General features: G+C 40.6%; 1 protein-coding gene across 2 annotated transcripts in view; it reads right to left on the bottom strand.

The window, feature by feature from the left end:
• MSRA (methionine sulfoxide reductase A) overlaps positions 1-22174 on the bottom strand; it is a 229153-nt gene extending 206979 nt beyond the window's left edge. Inside the window, exon 1 of one of the 2 annotated variants that reach the window (XM_026040882.1) lies at positions 22045-22174. In XM_026040882.1, the coding sequence (XP_025896667.1) occupies positions 22045-22174 (130 nt within the window). Of the gene's footprint in view, positions 1-6780; positions 7875-22044 lie in introns of those variants that run through there. The other variant, XM_026040887.1, reaches the window with a different exon arrangement.
• Between the last annotated feature and the right edge of the window lie 248 nt (positions 22175-22422).

Raw genomic sequence — 22422 nt, forward strand, 5'->3', positions numbered from 1 at the left:
GGTGAATCTACCCCAAAAATGTGTTATAGTAGCTTAGAGGGAATTATACATGAAAAGCATGGATCTATCTGTAAGGAAAAACATTACACTGGCACARCATAGCTTTACTGTAAAAATTCACCAATGCTGTGAGTTCATACGTCTAATCATAGTTTTGGAAGTTATTAAAAAATACATTAAATAAATATATAATAAGTGACCACACTGGACACACAACAGAAAACAAGAACCATGAGCTTAAAAGCATCAGAAGAGGACACCAAAAGTACCTCAGATGCATCACAACTGTAGAGTAGTTGTGAAGATACACAACTTGCAGGATGGGGCTACACCTGGCAGGCTTCTGGCATGGTTTTGAGAACCAAGGATGAAGTGGCTGTTCCAGTCTCCATTACAACCGCATTTATCACAGCTGGCATCACCACGAATACTCCCTGGAGAGGCTCCTAAAACACCTTCCTTACATTTCTTCAGGAACAGTTACAGGAACAGTTGTCTTCTCCAACTTGGCAAGTCTAGCCCTTGCAAACTCTCTGGTAGTTTGCAAACCAATACTCAAAGGAGACAAAAAGAACCAGGAGAAGCCACTTTTGAAGACACACTAAATACAACAGGCAAGGAATAATTCTGTGGCCTTGATGTGTGTCAGTGTGAGTTAGGGTGCTATTTTCGGGTGGTTCCCATAAGTGCTTGGTGATAGAGAGGAAACTTCTCTCCACAAATGAGCTTAGGAAATTGCCTCTTATGTCTTTATTGTCTCAGAGTCCAAGATTTAAGTTGTCATGAACAGCAGGTCCAGAATTTTATTGAGAGCAGAAGTGGATTCCTTAGTTTGGGAGAATTTGGAGAGTAATTTCCAAGCCACTATTAATTCTATTCAYGCTTTCAGATGCCTGGCTCTCGATGAGGTTGCTTATGATCTTGGCAACCTCTCAGAATCCCTCTTCTTGCTAAAATGAAATATTTTGTGCYTGGGTACCAAGTATTTGCTGTAAACTCCCACCGAAGTGTTGACAAAAAGGATATCTTCAGTTCAAAATAAGATGCAAAACTTATAAGAYGCAATGTCCAACTGAAGGGCTTAAACCCTCCAGGGTCCCTGGAAGGCAAGAGATGGATCCAGAACTTATCCTTCCCAAATTTAGAAGGAACTCCTCAAGGAGATGTGTATCACAGAAAATTTGAATTTGACATTCAAAAATGGTTGATTTGGAGATTTGGAGAAGTTTGTTTTTGTTGGCTTGGTCATCAGCARGGGAACAAGACACAGGCAGAACCATTTCACCTTTTGGCTCTCAAATGGCATCACAAGGCAGCACGGGCAGCAAGTATTGCCTCCAAGGACACTGCTAGTCAGAAGATACCCAACTAATAAGCTAAGCAGATTCAAGAGGATTCAACAGGATCAACAGAATCAACAGTAGAACCAACAGGAACAAAAATAAAGCATCTCCAGAAATTGGAGTGTAGTCTCACATACTGCCCACACATCTTCCTCCAGCACTCTGTTTTTTCTGACACTTCTATTCTAGCCAACATTTATTTCTTAGAATAAAAGATTTGCTAAGAACCAAGACGACAATGGAAAGAAGCTCAGAAAACTCATTTTAGTTATTGTCATATAATATGAGAAATCATTGGGGAATAATATTAGGTGTCGCTTATCATTTTTTCATTTTCAGTCATTTGAAATTACATATATTTTCAYATCCACAACTCTTTTCATTGCATGCTTATGACATTCAATTTAATCTGAAAAAAATGCCTAGAAAAACAGATTTTGTGCAGGACAGTACAGTCCACATATAGAAGCAATAAACAAGCAAATAATCCAGGGCATTGCTCCCTCTGTTCCACTTCCCAAACTGTAGATACTTAACACTATGTAGACAGTAGAGTAGAAGGTACCTAATGTAAATAGAAGTCTTAAAATAATAATTCCTAGTAAARGAGCTGTCTTCTTTCCATGCTACTTCTTTACAAATGGGTTTCTACCTAAAACAAGCCTGTGAGGTGTCAGTACACTTCTTGGAGAAGATTTCTCTATCAGGGGATTCTGGCTAATCTAGGGCAAAACTGTCAGTCCTATAGTGTTAAACTCCAAGAATTTCTATCACTATTTTACAATAAGTTATATTTTTCTGAATAGATAACTCTCTGGGGGCAGTCAGAATGACTTCCTTCCCCCTGAGTTATTCATATGCTTCTCCTGAAGATGTGCACCGGGAATGAAATACTTGAGAGAAAAAGAATCTCTACAAAATGTCTTAAGCCTTAATCTGTGAAWCAATGAAGAGGCAACTGCAAATGCCTAATACCATTTCAGGTGCCCCAAGGAATTTCATCTGGCTCAGCTGTAACTCCCAAAGAGCCCAGGTCTCCTATATGACCTACATCGTACCTACCAGCTCCATGAAGGCATCTGAAGGGAGCCTTGAATATCTAAAATGGCAGTAGGTATTGGCATTAAGACTTAGAATCCCCAGATTTTATTGGGATATATATGCTATTTTCCTGAAAGGCTGTTCTGATATCCGCTAATAACGGGAACGTATCAATATCAACTTCTGATGAGTTGCTGTTTTATGGCTCATGAAAAGGAAATTTGTAGAGTCTCTTTTAAAAATGTTCCATTTCTCTTTCTAGCTGTAGTCTCCTTATGGTCTGCAACATCATATCTTACCTTGCTAATAAAGGTTGTATTGGAGCCAGGTGAAGAATAGTCACTGATGAAGGTGGATAATAGAATGGTGGAAAGGGCATAGAGATCAACTCAAAAGTAGACTGGAGGTCAATAAAGGTTGGCTTAAGACTTGAAGAGTTCTTTCAACCTCTACAAGGGCCCTACACATAGGACTGCATGAACAACCAAACACGAACAACAGGATGAAGAAGAAAATCTAGACCCTGAAWTTCAAGGGAGGGAGTTTTCTATATTCTTCTCAAAAGGAGTCAATATTCCTTTGAAGCTCTTCTGGATCTGAGCTTATGGGCTGGTATCATCAAACAGCATAACAATAATGGGACAGAGTAGAAGTAGCCTTGTGTGTAGACTGTCCCCTCATACAGCCAAGAAAATGATATTATATATGAGGTTTTCAATTAGAAAGAAATTTAAATTAAGCCATTCCAATGTATCTAGGAATGCACAAAAGTGTTCAAGGCTACCTTTTATCTTAATAGAAAAAAAATGAAAAGGAGGGAATTGTATTTTCCTTCTTCTCTTGCAGGTTTCTCTCAATTTAAGCAGAAACAAAAACTTGTGATGTTGAGACTGCAAATACTGACGCTTTATGATATGTTTACGGTCAACAGAAATGGCAATGCTCTCACTGTAAGACAGATGTTGAGATTCACAATTCCTGCTTCACTGCTTGGGTTATTAAGTTTTAGTATGAGCTGCCAATATTTTCTTCAGGATTCCTGTAGATGTAACTGATAGCAGCTGCAAATGAAGGACCTGCACAGTGTAAGACAGCTGACTAAAAAAAAAGAAAAAATCTGATTTCAGACGCGTGACAGATCACAGAGCTGAGAATGGATTGGCAGAGTGTGTCTTGGGACCAATATCTGAGGATCACAACACACAGGAGGGTTTCCATGTCCCTGAACAACTTGTTATATATCAATCTATTGACAAAGAAAAGTCAATTCATCTCCAAATGTCACTCCCGTTCTCTTCTACTGAACGGGCTTTGTGCTGGCATAGGAGGTGGAAAACACAGGAGTCACTCTGGTATAAACCACTAGGGAAGATTCAGGCTTCTTTATGTCTTCTCAAGGCTTAAAACCAAAAAGAACCCAGGAAAGGCTAAGTTAACCTGTCGTATACTAAGTAAATAATAATAATAATAATAATAATAATAATAATAATAATAATAATAATAATAATAATAATAATAATAATAAATCACCTAGCTAAAGAAATTGCAGATAAAAGAAATTACAGAAATTGGAGAAATCAAGGAGAGTTCTGCTTGGTCTTGCCAAATATACAAGAAAATGAGACGATTAACCCGGGGAAAGAAGGGATGATAATGGAAATTTCTTGCATATTCATCCCCTTGCAATGAAAATAGCATTCAGTTCAGGTCGCCAGGTCAGTCCCAGCATCTCCATGACATACAAGAGAAAATGCACAGCAGCCCATATATTTTCTCTGATTTTTCTCACTGCAATAATTGGCATATTATTGAACATAAAAGGAACCAATACTCAACACAAGGTGGAGACTCCTGAAGCTTTCAGCTGCATTAACAGGGATGCTCCCTCTTTGTCAGAGAAGACACAAACATTTTACATTTCCACAGCATCAGCAAAATATGGAAAAATGACTACAGCCACGTAGAGGAATACAGACATATGATGGGGATAATTTCAATATGGGAAAGCAACTGGGAAACCATGGATGTCCATCATATCAAGACAACCATCTACCATTTTTACAATCTCTACAGTAATTTCCACCAGATTGTCAGAATCAACCAAGCCCTAAACAAATGCAGGTTATTCATACATCTATACTATAAATGAACATAACAGACCATACAGTCATCTTAGKACAACTTTAAAACATTAAGAATTAATATTTGTATTTTCTGTGCTCCATAGACCAAACTCCTTAACATCATTCCATAAAGTTTACCAGCAGTTCAAAGCTTTTCRTAAGGGTAGATAGTATAGATAGTATCAGAAAAGAATCATATTTTGATCAAAATTCCTATGGCACAGATAAAGGTTAATAAATGAGTGAAAGATAACCAACATTGGCAAAGCTAGGCCAATATGCAGCACTGGGAGTCTAACCCAGCATGCAAACAGGTAGCCTTATTTAAAAAAAAAATAATTTTAATTAAAAATTTTAGCTAAAACTCCATGCCAAATTTGTACATGCTGTATGTTAATATTTGCATTATTCTTTCACAATCCTATTTAGGAAATTGTTCATCTCTTTCTTGTCCTATACGTGTTGGTGTATAGCACRCGCTCATTCAACAAATCACTTTTAAATATGTTAAAAATGGCTTATGGCTTTTGTAAACATAAAAGGCACAAACTGAGCCAGCATAGTCCTATTTTGATCTCGTTCTACCTAGATACGTGTAAACAGAGRGGAAAAATCTTCATTTATATATTACTAGTACATACACATGAGATGAGACGCAGGCCCTTTGCAGTATCAAACACAACGCTGCTATGTGAAATAATATTATGTCTCTTTAATTTAATAAGAAAAATTAAGTTAAATCCTAAACCCTAATCCTTACCTCCACAATGAAGTATGCTACTTTATGGAATTGAACAATTTAATTCACAATATTTATTAATTAATCAATAAAAAATAAACAGAAATGGCTCACTTAAGCTGAAGTTATTTAAATTATCCAACCAATGATTGGGAATCATAAATGAACAGCAATGTCAAATAATCTGATTAAAGTACCCAGAAAACTCCGAATTATGATACTGATCCTAAGTAAAATATCTGACCGTAATAAACCATGTCCAATTACACTAACAAATCAAATTTTCACACAGCCCAATCAACATTCTGAAACCAAGAATTTAAATTATGCTATTCAGGTTTTGATTGCMGTTTGTCCAGCTGGGGTATTTTCCAAATATAAGCACTTAAAATGAACCTTTAAAAGGGAAGGTTTTAAGAAATAAATACTTTATTATGTAGGCCAAGGGAAATCTGCAATGGTCTCCTTTAGGAAGCCAGAATCTATTGACTAGAAATGYTGAACATAAAGAGTATGTTCAAAACTACAGTACTGTTTTCAAAATAACATGAGCGTCAATATATATTCAGACCATTGGAAAAGATATTTCTGTTTGCAAGTGCATTGCAAGGACCCACATGTTGATCGTGTTTAAAAACCTGAGAAATCGTTTATGAATGAGCACTAAGAAGAGCAATATGCTTATTTTTCTAATATTCAGAGCTTGTTTTCACTTAAAAGCACCACGATTGATGTTTTGCATTGCATCCTAACTTTTAATAGGCATGTCCACTAAAAGTTTGTTTTAAAGATTGGTAAATAAACTRGAAAGCCCATGCCTTGAGACTGCACACAATTTCTAAGATACAGAYGAAGAAACCCACTGCAAAACTTGGGCACAGACCAACTTCCTACCCTGTTGTGCTTGCAAAGTTAAGCTCGAGCACAGCTCCCCGTTTCCCCAGCCCCGTSCCATGTTAATGCCTGTGCAGGAATGAACCACGGAGTGGGTAACTACACAGAAAGCAAAACTGGACTCACCCAGCTCTTTCYCCCTCCCCAAAAAGTACCTTTTTCAACACGTTATCTGTTGAATACAGCATTTCCTAACAGTTTAAAAAGACAGCACTGTTATTCTCAAAAGCCAAGCACAGCATTCAATGGAGACACCTTCAAAAATCATTAATAAAACCCCGTAAAACGAGTTCAGTAAATCCAAAGGCAATCACAAAAGCATTTACCTTTCGTACCTGCCAAGAGGTTCCCTGACACAGCTCAAATATTCACCTTGCTATGAAGCCAATGTAATATTTAGCAATCCAAGTTCTTCCAGCACATTAAAAAGGCCACTTATTTCTAGCAGCCTGGTATTCACGATCCCGTGATGGGCACTGAAAACAAAAACACATTGCTGCTAAAATGCTTTATTAGTGTTTTGTTCCTTGCTTTCCTTCAGCACATGAGAAGTAGGGAAATGTTCTTGTGCAGCAGGGCAGAAATTGCAGAAATCTTACAAGCTGAAAAATCTACTTTTTAAAGAGAGTATAATACTTACTCTCAGTGAAGGTGATCCGTTAAAATCTATCGTTTTTAGTTATTCTCTGAAATAATAATGCTGGTTGCCAAAGCAGAGGTAGCATAATCCAACCGCATCCAGGCCTAATAGGCAGTATCCTGCTATTTGCTCCTATGGAATCCGAAATAAGGTACCTGTCTCACTGAAAATCCTGGCACTCTTGGAGAAAGCAAAGAGTGGATCTTTAGGTCTTGAATTTTATTGAAATCCCAAGATATGCACACTTCAGCTGTCACAGATTTTTTTTTTAATCCACGCATGAGAAAGGAGCAGGTTTTTTCACAATTTTCAGCAAACAGGTCACTGCAACTACAAACTGAAGTTGCTGTATCCAGTGTCATCAGTTCGAGTCCAGCTCCGTCGTCTTCAAACATAGTCTCTACTTGGCAAAAGTCACTATTCCTCCTTCTCTGGTTTCCTTTAGGAGAAAATTCAGCAGTTTCACATGTTCTCTAGTAAGATACAGTGCAAGAAATGTTTTGAAGCAGCAGCAAAACATCCATATTCTCATTTCTTATTTTGCCCTTCAGGCATAGGCTGGGTGTCTTCAGCTTGTCCTGGTCTTCAGTGCAGCCACTAAGACCTTGGAGATGGAGTTAGGACAGCGAGAAGCAACAAAAAGAAATATTGTCGCTTTAAGAACACACTTACTTTTGTGTTAGGATGTCCCAACTTTCTCTCTACTCCCACTTCGTTGTTAGGTCAGATGAAAATCTGTAAGGAGGCTCCATCAAAAGTTAAATATCTGTCGCTTATATGAGAGAAAGGCTGAAATCCTCATTCCGAACATATTCCGAAGGAGGTCAGGTTTGGTTTTAGAGCATATTCATGCCGATGAAAAGTTTTTTTGTTGTTGAAAAAAATATCAAATTCTCCCTTTAACTTAGCCATTCCCTCGGTAATCTTCCAAGTTTCTCGTCTCCCTCACACAGTTTAATCAGACACACACACAAAAAAAAAAAAATCAACTATCGCATTTCCCACATGCCTAAACTGTTATTGCGGAGGCTTCATTAAAGAAGCCTTTTATTTCTCTTATCACTGGCCCGACTGCACACCAGTTCCCGCAGCACCGCTTTCAAGCAGCCCCCAAGACTTGAAAAGCTCTCCAAGTTTGAAACCCCCCCAAAACAAAACAAAAAAGTTCGGAGTTTTTCGGTACCCCAGGACGGTTTTCTTTCCCGAAGCTCAAGCCGAGAGAGCAGACAAAAGAAGCTGATTTGACTGAGCTGTGCCAAGTCTTGCCTTTTTTTTCCTTGCCTCCGCTCCGGCGCTCGCTCCCGCTCGCTCGCTCCCAGCATGGCAACCTTCCCGCGCAGTCTTGGCCGGGCTCCAGCCCGTGCCAGGCTGTCGGAGTTCTTGTTTCCAAAAGATGCTCTCTGCGAAGCAATTAATATATTTAAAAACAGGAAGCTGTGGGTCAGCAACCAAATCTTGGCACCAACAGGAACGGCGGCTGCCAAAGCGGCTTATGGATTTCATGGTTTCCTACCTTTTACCAGGGATATAGCATTATTTTGGGGTTTTTTTTTGCTCGCTGTTTGTGGAGCACTGGAAGCCATTCGCTGCTCGCAGCGGTAAGAAATCTGCTCGCTAAAAATGTCTGCGTGCAGCACGGGAACAACCTGCAGTAAATCAAGAAGCTTTTGAAGGAGGGCGTACGGATGATTTTAATAAGCACCAAATACCCCTTAAAATAATATGAGGTTTTCCTTCTCTTAAGAGGCAGGGGAARGCTCTGGAAGTGGGAGATGGACAGATCTGAAGCAAGATCACAGCCCAAAGTCTTGTACATTTTAACTTAACTCCAGGCTGCAAAGTGCTTATCAAGTGGTGCTTATCGAGGGTACCGCTATTAAGAAACAGTTTAAGATCAAGACTAWATCCAAATCCCGCTAGCTAATTCCCCCCAAAATGTTTAGCAAACTCGACACATCTGTGGAAGCCGGTGATGTCAGCTGCTAATTCAAAAGCCAAGTTCTTGCTGTAGCATTTGGGGGGAGAAACTGCTCWGCATTAACAGTTAATTTAGTGGAAAATTTCTTGATGCATTGCAAGACTTAACAACTTAAGCTCGTAGCTTCCTTCAGGACAGGCTAAATCACGGGAATTCATATGCGTAGAATTATGGGAAAAGCCCCTTTCTTTTCTCTGTAAGTTATTTGCCATGGCAAAATGCCAGCTTTTTTTAACAACATGCACTTACGTTAATGAGCACCATCAATTACGCGGAAAATATACTGCCCTAAATGTACAAACTTAATAAGTTTACAGATGCTACTTATTTTTTTAATCATTAAGAGGTTCAATATAGATTCCCAGATGTTTTGAGCCTCTGTTATGTGGGACTTAGTCGCGCAATATTCCCCCAAGGATAATGTTCACATGGCTTAAAAAGGAGGAATAATGTTCTCCCTGAACGCTAACAAGGCAGCACGCATTGTTCCTCAGGTTAACGAAGTCCAGTGTCTTAAATCTTACTTAAAAGATCTGCATTTGTCTTAGGAGAGAGGATTAATGGCTGACCAGACGGCTGCATGGGACTGGGCAGCGACACTGCAAGTCATTTGGCTTTTATTTGATATATTTGCTGTATTTTTGCATAAGGTTTATGCCCATGTTAAAACAAATAAGATAGTTCTGTTGCTCAATATCTCTTAATTTATCAGTAATTTTTAATTGTTTCCCTTTCTCAAGGGTCCACTGACTGCATGCCTATACARCCATGAATATGAGGCGCTCACAAAATGAGACCGTGTTTAGCTACCTATATAGACAGTTATCTAAATTTAAAGTCTAAATCCAGTGCTAAATCCTACACTTTTTAATCGAGAGAACTGAAGACTGACAAGAGAATTGCCAGAAGCCTTCGAATACCTAAAAATAAGGTGCTAAAAGGGAGAATGGAAACTGCTTYGCATACCTACAGTGAACAGGACACACAGCCACGCAAGTGAAACCAAAGCASTGTTTCATTTATGAAAAATAATATGAAAAAAATTATAAATGTGGGAACTGTTACCTGGTGTGATAGGAAAGTATSAACTTATAGAAACTTTTAAAAAATAGGTTAAATGAAAATCTGCCTGGAGTTAGAATTGATCCTACTCAGGCAGATGGATGAGCAAGACGTCAACCCAAGACGCCCACCCAATGGCTGTAGGTAATRGCCTAACATCATAATGATAGACCAGGCTGAAAAAAGGTACATCTGTGTATAATTCTTTTATTTTCTCTTTGTGTATTGGCCAGAAAACTCTTAAGATGGCAATTCCCCTTCTCGGAAAGGCCGTCAGGCATCAACACGGGAACAAAAAGATCCCAYATAAGTTACTACCAGTTGGGTTATTTGTGAAAGCCATTCCAAGAGCTGCTTTTAGAAATTCATTTTTAATTAGCCTTTTCCCCAAAACTATATGTATTGACAACAYTGCATGCCTCAAAATATGTAATTCCTATAGAGATGAACAATGTCATTATTCCTTCAGAATTCCTACTGAAAGCAAGTGGGAAAACCAGATATATTCCCCAGCAGCCAAATGCTTTGCTGAACGAGAGCCTTTCCAGCATCACCAACAGCCTCAYTTTTTATCTCAATATATGCTGTTCCGTAGATAATGGACCTAATTTGCACAAATGACTCCCCTCTTCCTGTCTTGGAGCAATTTCTCCAAACCTGTGGTTTACTGTAACTGTCCTAATTCCCTCTCACTTTTCTTAAATACTCGGCAATTGCAGCCCTGCTCTCYTCCACTGCAAGTGCATTCACTGCCCACTGTGATGTCCTGTATCCTTCTCCTCCCATAAAAAATTCCTTCTGAGGTACAAGTTTCCAGAGCAGATCAATCTAACGTTTCACTTAGTCCCACATCCTTCTGACAGGGAGGAAACCCAAAACTCCCTCCACACCTTGAGCTTTCGTGACCTCCTTTTAGGCCCCTCTGTTTTGCATCTTATTCCCCCACCAGCTTCTCCAATTTGGACTCCAAACTCCTTAAATAGTCTCAAATCTCCAGCCATTTTCCTGAGAGTTCCCTTTTGATGTTATTTGCTTCAAACACACAACACTGAACTTGTCTTTTTTCCCCCAATTCTTCCTACCTATCTCTATTCCAAGCTTGACTCTTTTCCGTACTGTCAGACTTACCATTACAGAACAACACACRGCTCCGTCCTTCGACAGCAGGTACATCCAGATGGCCACGAAAAATCCACAAATTTATTCTTGCATAATATTTTAGCAATCAAATATATCTTTTCTTCTACAAATTGCAATGGAAAAAAGTACGTGTACATATTTATCTCTGGCAGGGTCATAAGTAGTCTATTACAAATTATTTTTTTCTGTCTTTCATGTATTTCATCCAGTCCTCCAACAATTTGTTCATTCAAAATTGTCCCTCTAAAAGCTCCCTGATATCTTCCCATTCTGCTCTGCCTTGAAACCCCTTTATTTATATATTTGTCCATCTCTTATCGCTCACCAAAACGGCATGCCTATAAACCTGAAGCCACAGACTTGAAAGGAACAGTCTCCCACCTCGCAAATGGAAAAATGATGCACAGAAACAGCAGTCGATTTGCTTGAGCTGTAGCAACTCTTAATGCAGAACTCAAAAATAAGACTCAAAATAACTCAAAAATCTGCCTTCTTTCAACGCTCAACAACAGTCACTTCGCTTTGCTTGCGGTGAAGGTTTAATGGGGCAAATTTCATTTCCTCTTTGCCTTCCTTGACAGGCCTCCGAAGTGTTAAGAATCAATGAAAACCACCTAATACTTCAATTCCAGACTTTGGATTATTAGAATACTGCTCCTTCGTGGCGTGTGCATGATATTTTCCAAAATATTTTATTCTTAAGAGCTTATCACATTCCAAGTGGTGCCTCTTTGTCAGGGCAGGGYTGCCCTGATCAGCCCTTTACCTCCCACTCTGGTCTTACCACTTCTCAGCATTCACAGCAGATATCTATGAAATCAGCTCCTCTGAGGGCTCCACAGAGTGTTTTTAAGAGCCCGCTTTTGGAGCCAGATGTTTTGTTGATTTATTGTGAATGGGTGCAAGTACATGATGTGACAGGAAAAAGCTCTTTTTACCCGGTCCATTCTTCCTCGGAGATGATAACAACGAATTACCTAATGAATCTCCTGTTTTCTGCTTTTTATTTATTATTAAACMCCCAAATGCTGGGGAAGCTGTAAGAATCCATAAATAAGTGAATAACTGGGAGACCAATATAAGCAGATAAGGAAGACCATTGAAAAGAAGGCATATTTCTAATGCCGAGAAGGCAAGATAGCAACAGCTGAAGGGGAGACATTAGCACATTCAAACACAAAAAGGGAAAAAATATAAAAGGAAACCAAAAGAAAGGCCTGCAGACACGTGAGCAATCTGAAGGAGTAGATCTACATGGACCTCTGGTGTCTGCATGAGGTCCTCAAGAGCTCCAGGTGACCGGTCAACAGGTTGATGATGTTTTACTGGAGGGACTACCCAGGACCTTTGCTGGAGCACAGATGATCTTTGCCTTGGCCTTGACCACAAGGATTTATGATTTATTATTTTGGCAAGGTAGGGTAGATCTGGTGGTGGCCCTTTTGTGGCAGGTGGAAATATACTCCAACACCTCCTCACCTTCCAACACGCACCCCAGTTTGAAACTACAAAACGCACAGGTCAGTCTCCCACATTCACCAAATCTCTTCTTCTTGAGGACCTGCCTTTTTTTCTGAGCACATCAAATAGATTTTGCATTTCTAGGTTAAAATGTTTTTGCCTTCTCTTTACCTGGTGCCACTCCGAGCGCTTTGGATACATGCATTATATATGTAAGTGCTGCATGGAAATTTAAAACCCATTTGTACCTGTAACAGCTTATAATTTCCTTTCCAATCTCAGGAGAAAAACAGATACTTACAAAAATCAAAATGTTAGTAGCTCAGCTTCACAGACATTTGTGCCTGTCATTTAGGAAAACTATTACAGCACGCGCCATGAAAGAGCACTTTAGATACCAGCAGTTATTTATAATGGAAGCTACTTATAGTTAACCTGGATATATTGAAAACAGGCTTGTAATGAAGCGGATAGGTAGTGATTATGAATAAGGATGCTCTGAAAAATCAAATTACTACAAAAGGGAATTTATCTAAAATATGCCCAGGTAGCCCTCTCTTACTTGTCAACCCATGCAATAAGAACGTGCTCTTTGCTTTGCATTAAGCAAGGGCTTTGTAGCAAAATTTAGGTAGCAGCTGATTTATCTTGTGTTCAAGTTTTTCTTAAACAATTAGGCTGTTCCAAATTCAATGTTTTAAATAGTTCTACATAGATTAGTATCTGAGAATTCCTCATCTGCATTCAGTCACCAGCCCGGAGAGAGTAATTTTTTATTTGTAATTCTCATTTTCCCCTTCTAAATTTGCATTACATTTAATAAAACTAGAATGATTTTATTTTTACAGCAGCATTACCTACTTTTGTCTGCACACATATAACCACACAGGTAAGATACATATTTGATGATCTCTTTTTTCCTCTCTCATTCCAAAACCTTGCTTTTAATTGTGCTAAATTAAATTAAATAGTTAGTAGGTCTTAATTGATGTGTGAAATGCTGAACACAAGGATGACTCCGTAATGAGGACTTCAGTCATTTAACGAGAAATTCAGTCATTTAAACGCTAGAGAGCAATTCAGAGCATCAGCATTTCTGCTCACCAAATATTTAGCACAACCCAAGTTGTGTCGATGGCTGCTTCTTGACCACGGTTCCTTTGCCATGAACGTGAAGCAAGAGGCCACCCATAACTACGTTCTTCTACTCTAGAAAGGGTGGCTGCATCAAACTGTCTATTGGAAATAGCCCCGGACTTGTGCAGACTCCTCAACCACGTCCAACACTGGAGGAGAACTTGAGTTGGCCCTGGGGAGCCAAGGACTTCAGCTCTTTAACAGCAGAGATGACTTGAGTCATCTACATTTACAGAACATATGTATATAGGTGTATATATGGACTATAGGTACAAAACCAGCCTGTAATGCCCATGTTGAGTACCCAGCATTGAAGTCCGAAGATGGCTTTACTTTTTCCTCCAGCGAAAGAGAATCTCCAGGTACTTTGAGAAGCAATTTGATAGCAAAGAATTGCACAAGGAGTAAAATTAAATCGAAGAAATTCAGACAACCTGATAAGAAAACATCTGTATTAACCCACTCAACAGCAAGAACCAAGGTATGAAGCACTGCCCCGCAGCCATCCACTGCCCAACGCACTGTTTTAACCAGGAATCAAATTCATTTGCCAACAGTACGAAAAGACACTTTTCCAAAACAGAAATGGTTAACTTCAGAAGAAGGGAAAGTGAGAAAAAGGATGTTCGGTTAATTCTACTAAACGGGTACAGAAGTTGTACTTACACTCCAGGGCAATTCTATCCAAACTGCTGAATTTTTGCAGGTATTGAAGGGAGAAATAGAAAAAAAAAGGTATTTTCTGAAGTTTCAGGAGTATTAGGCTGAGTAGTCAAGCTTTTCAGCTCACGATGTAACTAGAATTAAAAATAATCATGGTCTCCAACGGGGGATGGGCATTAAGCATTTGGAAATGTAACTTTCTTCAGTCTTCTGTCCTCAATCTCATTTTTATCAACTTTTTGAAGCTACTTAAGTAAGGTCATTTCTGCATCCATCATTGGGAATAATCAACAGACTGATTATAATTGCTAGAAAGAAAAAAAAGTGTGCGGATGAAACACAATTACACCTCATTTAATTGTTCTAATCGTTTAATAGCTCAATTTCCATTTTGGAAGCTGCCTGGGTGATGCTGCTGGATGCATAWATAAAGCCAGCTAGCTCTCAATTGTGAAAAAATGAACATTTTACTCCTAGGTAAACATACATTTTTAAGTGAAAAAACAATGTCTGCCCACATTTAAACTTTTTTTGTTGTTTTTTTCTAACTTCCTTTCATTGTGTTTTACCTGCCTCCTCATAGCTCTGTAGCAGAAGATGCAGCTAAAATGAAGCACTGCTAATGCACGCAGGTTAATTTATTAAAAGTCATTTCAGTGCAACCTCTTTAGGAGGAGATTTCAGTTCTGCTCCTTGTGCATCAGGTCAGTCTTGATGAACAGCCCTGGAGATCATCTAGTCCASAGGTATCATAAAGGTTTATGGATATCAAGATGACAGCAATGTATAGATGTAACCATACTACTCCAAGTCTACAGATAATAAATATTAGCATGCAAAGATAAAGCAGTACCTTTCACACCACAGATTACAAGCCCAACAATTCAACGTTCACAAAGCACAAATGAATTTCTAAATAAAAATGGCAGAAAACCAAAGTTTGTCAAAAATGTATACGTTTAAATTACAATTATGTACCTCGCCTTAACTTCAGTTTTCTGTATTTTTATTAAACTATGTTTTTTGAATTTCCAAAATTCAAGGTTAGTGCTATGCATCAAGCAAACACAAAATGACTGACACAGAAAATGACTGAAACATTCAAATGATCTTAAATCTGCTTTATAGTAAACAAATGCAAAGTCTTTTCCATACTTACCTACTTCAAAATCAATTAAAATGTGCTGCTTTTGAATTCTGTACTTCTTTTTTTTCCTCCATTGTACCACAATATTTAGAATAAGGGTTTTCATATTTTTATAGTTAGATATGCAAACAACTTACCTCACATTTAGCCTAAGTTTGGAAATTCTTTTAGAAATGGTGCATATGAAGATTAACCAAAGCAAGAATAAAATTTTAACTGGCATTTAATGAGAAAAAAAAAAAAAGACAGTTGTGATTCAGAGCAACTGAATTAACTCCTTGGGTAAACAGACATTTTCAAGACTTTATACTGAGTATTGACTACAGAGCTGGCCATTAAATAACATTATTCCCTGAATAATTCCATTGTGCCATTTTGGGAATACCAGAGATGAGGAAAATGAGTCACACAAACAAAACCCTCAGCGTATGAGCCGCTTCTGTTATTAACTGCACATTTTTACCTGGGAATAAATGAAATAGAGCTTTCAGCTTTCAAAGAAACCCAGGTAAGTTGCTCTGCACTCATCACACAGCAAAGGCWACCTCTCTTTGGAGGAGTTTTTGGGCTAGATCTTTAGTAGCCAAGTGCAAAAGCTTTTCAACTATTGCATGCAGACCAACGGAGGAAAATGAGAGGTTTGCCTCAATTCTATTTTTAGAGTTGAAATTCCCAATCCAGCTAAACTTCAGGTCAACCCCATGCGCACACAAATACCACTAAGGARAAAATGGATTGAAATCATTCGCAAAAGGAGGCTGATGCATCTCAGGATTCCTACGTGGCCCAACTAATGGAAAATGTTCTCCAGTGCAAAACATAACCTAGGAGGTTGCAAGCCTTGTGTTTAATTGCCAGGTGTATTTAAGAATGCAGATGTGGGGCATTTACACGCCACGTCCCTCTTCAAATTCACAGCAATGCGCAGCTATAGAAGATGATGCTCCACGCCACTACCTTTCCCCAGAAATAATTATCCTCTTTTATTGCACGATTTAGAAGAATTCCTCCGAGCAGCGCCCGCCCATAATCCCCMGCGCTGAGCCTCTGCAAATTCTATTTTTTCGAAATTTTCAGAGCACGAAATCCCGCCGMCGGTGAGAGGAGCCTCCCCCTGAGGCTGCTTTGCATGCAAGGGGCTGCCCGATGGGGAAGGCTGCGGCTCGCTCGAGCGCTGCCGTTTCCCGGCAACCCGCGCTCCGTTGCCAGGGAAAAACCCCCGGGAAGAGCATCCTTGCTGCGGCCGCGGCCGGGCCCGCCGCAGTCCTGCGGGGACAGCTCTGCGCAGCACCACTGCGCGCGGCCGCCCGTGAGCAGCATGCTAAGCAGCCCGCCACCAACTCCGGGGACTCCAGCAAGAYTTGCTCGCGTTTTTTATCTTTTTTCTCCTTTTTTTTCCACTCCTGGAGAGGCTTTGTGGAGGAATGACGTCGCATTTCAGGTTGCAACGTGCTTAGAGGTGATGAGGAAGCGCAGGGTTTCACAGCAGCCGCAGGGTTAGCCTGGGAGAAGCACAGGATGGGATAGGCAGTTCTGTAAGCACCCTGGGTATGTTGTCACATATGCAATATGGGAGCATATTTCTCGTATGCATTTAATGCATTAAATGCATGGGGAGTACATAGCTAACCTTTTCACTTCCTTGCTACCTCAAACACGCCCGAGCAGCAGCAAAAACCCTGCACATGGACTCAGCCTTCGCGGCTCCTTGCAGCACCTTCCAAAATGCAAATACAAAATGCAATTGCAAAATGTTTAAAAAGTAATTCCTGAGATTTTTTTTTCTCCAGTGATGGTAGATATTTTTAGCTAAATATTTCGCCTGAAAATGGAGCCGTTCAGTTTTTAGCTATACCATGGACACTGAAAAATGGGGGRAAAAAAAATGAGCAAGAGAGAATAGCTCTTGGTATATTAGCATCATAGGATGCTAAATGTTTATAGGCACTATTTTCAGGCAAATTCACTGCACATATACCTGTAAGGATATTGTAACCACAGATTTCACCAGTTGCCTTTCAAATCAGCACGAATGAGGTGTTCTAGCAAAGAATCATACTCTATTTTACCTCCTTTCTGATCTGAATCTCAGCAAACCTCAGGGAAATTGTAATGAAAAGCTAATGCCAAATGTATACTTGGCCGGAATAAGCATAAAGGACAGGATCTCCCTGGCTCTAGACAGTGTAAACAGTTTATAAAAAAAAATGCCTCTTTGGCCATCAACTTGAGATTTCTACAACATGGACAGTTCACAGATAACAGAAGATCAGACTGTGCCGTTCAGTAGTGATGTCCATTAGTATCTTCACCACAAAATGAGCCTTCCCCAAGAGGACCACCAAGAACCAAGGTCTCCCAGTTCCTGAGGGAGTTCCACAATCCCTGGAAGATCCTGGCAAGGACACACACAGCCACTACCTCCACCACCATGGATAGGTGGGTTTAGAGAATCGCTGAGGTTTGAAGCAACCTCTGGAGATCACCTAGACCAACCTCCCAACCTTCTGGTCAGCTAGAACAGGTAGCTCGGGATACTGTCTGGTTGGGTTTTGCCTATCTCCAAGGACGGAGCTTCTAAAATCTCTATGGAAGATCCGTTGCAGGTTTCAAAATTTCATGGATTTCAATGCCCACTGCCTCTTGTCCATTCATTAGGCACCACTGAGAAAGGTAATTATATTGATTTACATTCATTAGAGACCTCTACTGAGCACCAAACTTAAATCAATTTAGGTTGAGCTGATTCCTCCCTCTCACTCAAAAACCACCTATCTGTATTAACAGTATCAAGGCCACTGAAGCTGATCTTTTCCATGCTAGATTTGAATACAAAACTAAGATAAAACGAGCAGGACTGGCCTAGACCCCTATCCCAAACTCCATTCCCTATGCTTGCTGGCCACATCCTTCTCTAGTGCTGCTGTCTCAGCAAAAAATCAGTCAACACAACTTTTCCTGGAGCTGAGTTTGCCAAGTTGAAATACTAGTTCTACATATAACTATAGAACATATAATTCATACATGCTTCTATAATTCATACATGCTTCTATGAATTCAATGGGAAATGCGTGTATGGGAAAGACATTGCCTTAGAATTAAGTGAAATAGTCAACCCAAATGCAATCCCATTCATAAAAACCTAATAAGATACAATACCAATGACTCAGAAACACTTTCAAGCTTACTGTCAACAATCAGCTCTAAAAGATGAACGTTATCTTTTGATTCGCAAACAGGAAAATGCTGATTAGACCCTATCAATAGTAAAATCTCTAGTAAAGCTCAAGGAAGATGTTAACTATTTGATGACAGCTTAAGGAAAAGATAGAAGAGTGATAAAGGCCGTAAAACACACTTGCGTTATCAGACTATGAAAGTTCACTTTGTTTCATTTCTCTTTGTCTGTAGTGTTTGCATTTTATAAATACGTAAACCAGCATTTTAATTATGATCTGAAGAACCTCGTGTACACCAAAAATATATTACAGACCTTTTCAGCTCACACAGAAAACTGCAGAGAGTTTCAATGATTCGTCACAAAAACGTAACAAACAGAACTGATTCAAAGTATGAACTTTTTAATGGGGGCAGTTATGAAATACTGGAACAATTTATAAAATTTTGCAGTGGATTCCTGATCAAAGGACATTTTTAATCAAAGTTTTCTCCAGAAAGCATGGTCTGACGCAAGTAAGAATTGATTCACGGAAATGTTGTGCTCTTTTTAAACAGAAGGTCAGATTAAAGTTCACAATGACCTCCCCCAAGTTTGTAATTACTACACAGTTAATCTATAAATAAAAATGCAAACGGTTTAATAGATTTAAATAGTTGGAAGACTGTCTACCCATGACGTGCACCTTGACGGACTCAAAAAATCTGTTAATGCACTACAGATACATATGCTACTGCATGTATATATATCTTAAATGCAACATGAAATATGTGTATATGTACATATAAAGTATATATATAAATATACATGTATGGTGTTACATCAAGTCTTGCACAAGAAGGTACCACCACATTGTCAGGACTCTATGACTACTACCGCTACCACAATCATAAAATAAAACAGTCAATTGAAGTTTTAACAATCTTAATAACACATACTTATCTACTCATAAAAGCACCCCAAAATTTCAGCAGAATARTAACTAAAATTAATTCTAAAAACCACAGTTCTACTAGACAGGTATTAGCAATAAATAGTAGGTCATTTTACTACACACCTTGACATTATATTGCACCATTATATAAAAATATCTCATGAAAGACAATTTTCAAAAATGAAAAGGGCAAAAAATACTCAAAGTCCTAGATTAAGAAACTTGTTGACAGTCAGGCAAGTCCAACCAGATTTTCAATTCGCAGCATATATGTTATTTATCCCGGTTTCATTGGCTTCTAGAAATTTAGCTTTCTGTGTATGACAAACCAACTACTTCCAGTCACTTTGCAGAAATCAGGATAATATACAAGGCTCGACTGTGTAATTTRCTCAGGCTAAGACTATAAATCAGTACCAACCTTAAAATAAAACCAAACAAAAAGCCACAAACTAGTTTGAGTCTCACATAATCCTCTGGTCACCAAGATAAAATGGAAAAGAAATGCCATTTAGCTTTTTGCAGGGCCTAAAGTTGTCTCCCAGTCATTCTTTTCCCTCTTCTGGACTGCGGCAGAGGAGGAGGCAGCCCGAGGTAGTCTCTGCATTTACACAGGAGAGACCCCTTCCAAATAGCAAATTGTACCAAGAGGCAGAGGACAGTCACGATCAGCTCCTTATTTACCTCAGACATAAAAAGCAGCAGCAACCAGGAGCACTGGGAACTACATGCGCAGAGAGGAGCAACACAATTATCACAATGTGCAGGAGGTGCAAGGAGAGACCAGCACAGAAGATGACAACCATCAGCTGGTGCCAACACAACCCAGGACTATCCTCTGGCCCAGCTGGCACGGCCACCTCCAGCTTGGACACTGGTCTACAAAAATAAYTGTAGCAAAAGAAAGGTTGGGAAAAATATAAATGTGTTGATGAACGAGCGCGACAACATTGTAATATGACCAGAATATACAGTATAGTACAGAAAGAGAAATTATAGGGTGGAAGAACAGCCTGCTAGACACCCGATGCTGAAAACTGGAAGGCCACCCAACTCAAAAGGCAGTGATCAATCAATCTCTTGATGTCTCATGCATGGCAGGTTACCTCACAAGCTGATGCTGGGGCCAGTCTCATTCAATATCTTAAACAACAGCATGAACGATGTGACGGAAAGCACACTCAGCAAATTGATGCTGACACTAGATTGGAGGTGAGGGTGGACATGCCAAACAGCAGAGCTTCAGTCCCATAGGACCTTTTTTAAAAAAAAAAAACAGGAATATGCCAGAAAGAAACCCACAAAACTGAGCAATAAGTACAATTTTTGCAGCACTGCAGAATAATTTTTGTCCTGCTAGAGAGGACCTGGGAGTGGGGTGGATGCCAGGCTGCCTGTGTTTCTACTCAGACCTCATCTTCTTCACATCAAACACATTTTTCTYCTTGCTACCTTCAACATTTTAAGCTAATATCTATGCACTCTAAGATTGTCCTATGCTCTCATCCACTACTTTTATTTGGTTTATGCCATCAGTCATTAACTGTTCTCCCACTGGCACTTAGGAACCTTATGTGTTTCATAGGTGTATATAGGAACCGTAAGGTTCGTAGATTTTGAGAGTTTATATGCCTGAAGCAAATATATGTATAAACAAATGCCTTGTAAAATGAGAAGAATGACCGTGCGTTATGAGAGCATCCATGTGTCACTACAGTAACTATTTAACAGTGACAATAGTGATTTTGCAGTGTTTTCAGTGCCCAGGAAGCCTGACAGAAGGCAGAATTGGTTGTTTCACTCAAAGTTGCTGCTCTTTACCTGACAGCACACGCTTTACCCAAAATGAAAACAGAAATAGTGAAATATTGCTTAAAGAATTACCAAGATTTTTTGAAGAGCTCAAAAACACTTCAAAACCACRACTGCTAAAAGGACTCAAACCATTAGGACACTATTAATTTGCATTTTACAGAAAAAACAAGGCCCAGGGAAACATGTCTTAAAACCTATGGACCAATGTGGCCATCAGTAGAAAAAAARATAATCAGAAATGCCATATACATCTGAAAATAAATAAGGGATTTTTCTCTCTCTCATTTTATTTCCCCTCCGCACAGCTAAGAGGACAGCCGCAAGCAGTCAACCGCTATTCCTGCCGCAGGGAACGGCATTGTGCAGGGAAAAAACATGTTCCTCAGGTATCCTCGAGTAGGAGGGGAAAGAAAAAAATGAGTTTACGGGGGAAACGGAGCTAAACGGAGCATCCCGGCGCCTGCTCCATTGCGGTCGCCTCATGGCGCCTCGGGGGGGGGGAGGAGGGGAACCACCCCGCGCATGCGCAGCCGCTGCTCCTCCTCCCACCCCCCCCCCGTGCCTCGCGCATGCGCGCCGCGCCCCGCCGCAGCAGGGCGGGCAAGCACCGCCTGTGGCGGGGAGGGCGCGCGCATGCGCAGAGGGACGCACAGAGGCCCTCGCTGCCTCCCCCCTCGTCACCGCCGCCGCTACCGGGGCGAACCGGGAAGGGGGAGGGCAGCGGCGGGGAGGGGGGTGCCGGTCCCTACCTGCCACCTGGATCCTCTGGCTGCGTCCGGGCAGCGCTTCTTCTCTGCGGGGCAGCCGGGAGGCCGAGTCGCCCATCCTGAAGGTGGAGCTGAGGAGCGTGCGGAGGAGGCGCCGCGGCACGGCGGGCATCGCCCCCGAGCGCGCGGGTGGCGGCGGCGGCCGGGGCGGGGAGCGGCCCGGCGCGCGCTGCCTGTCGGGCCGGTGGCGGCTGCGGCGGGGGGGGGGGGCGGAGGGAACAGCGCGCGGGGGGAGAAGGGGGGGGTCCGCGCTCAACGGTCACCTGCGCCGGCCCAAACTGAACCGGCCCGAACCGGTCCCAACCGCCGCCATCCCGCGCCCCGTGCGGCGTTTACCGCCCTATTCCCGGTCCCGCGGCA

Source organism: Nothoprocta perdicaria, unplaced genomic scaffold (assembly GCF_003342845.1).
Source record: "Nothoprocta perdicaria isolate Ctin4 unplaced genomic scaffold, notPer1 scaffold_101, whole genome shotgun sequence".
Classification (NCBI taxonomy): domain Eukaryota; kingdom Metazoa; phylum Chordata; class Aves; order Tinamiformes; family Tinamidae; genus Nothoprocta; species Nothoprocta perdicaria.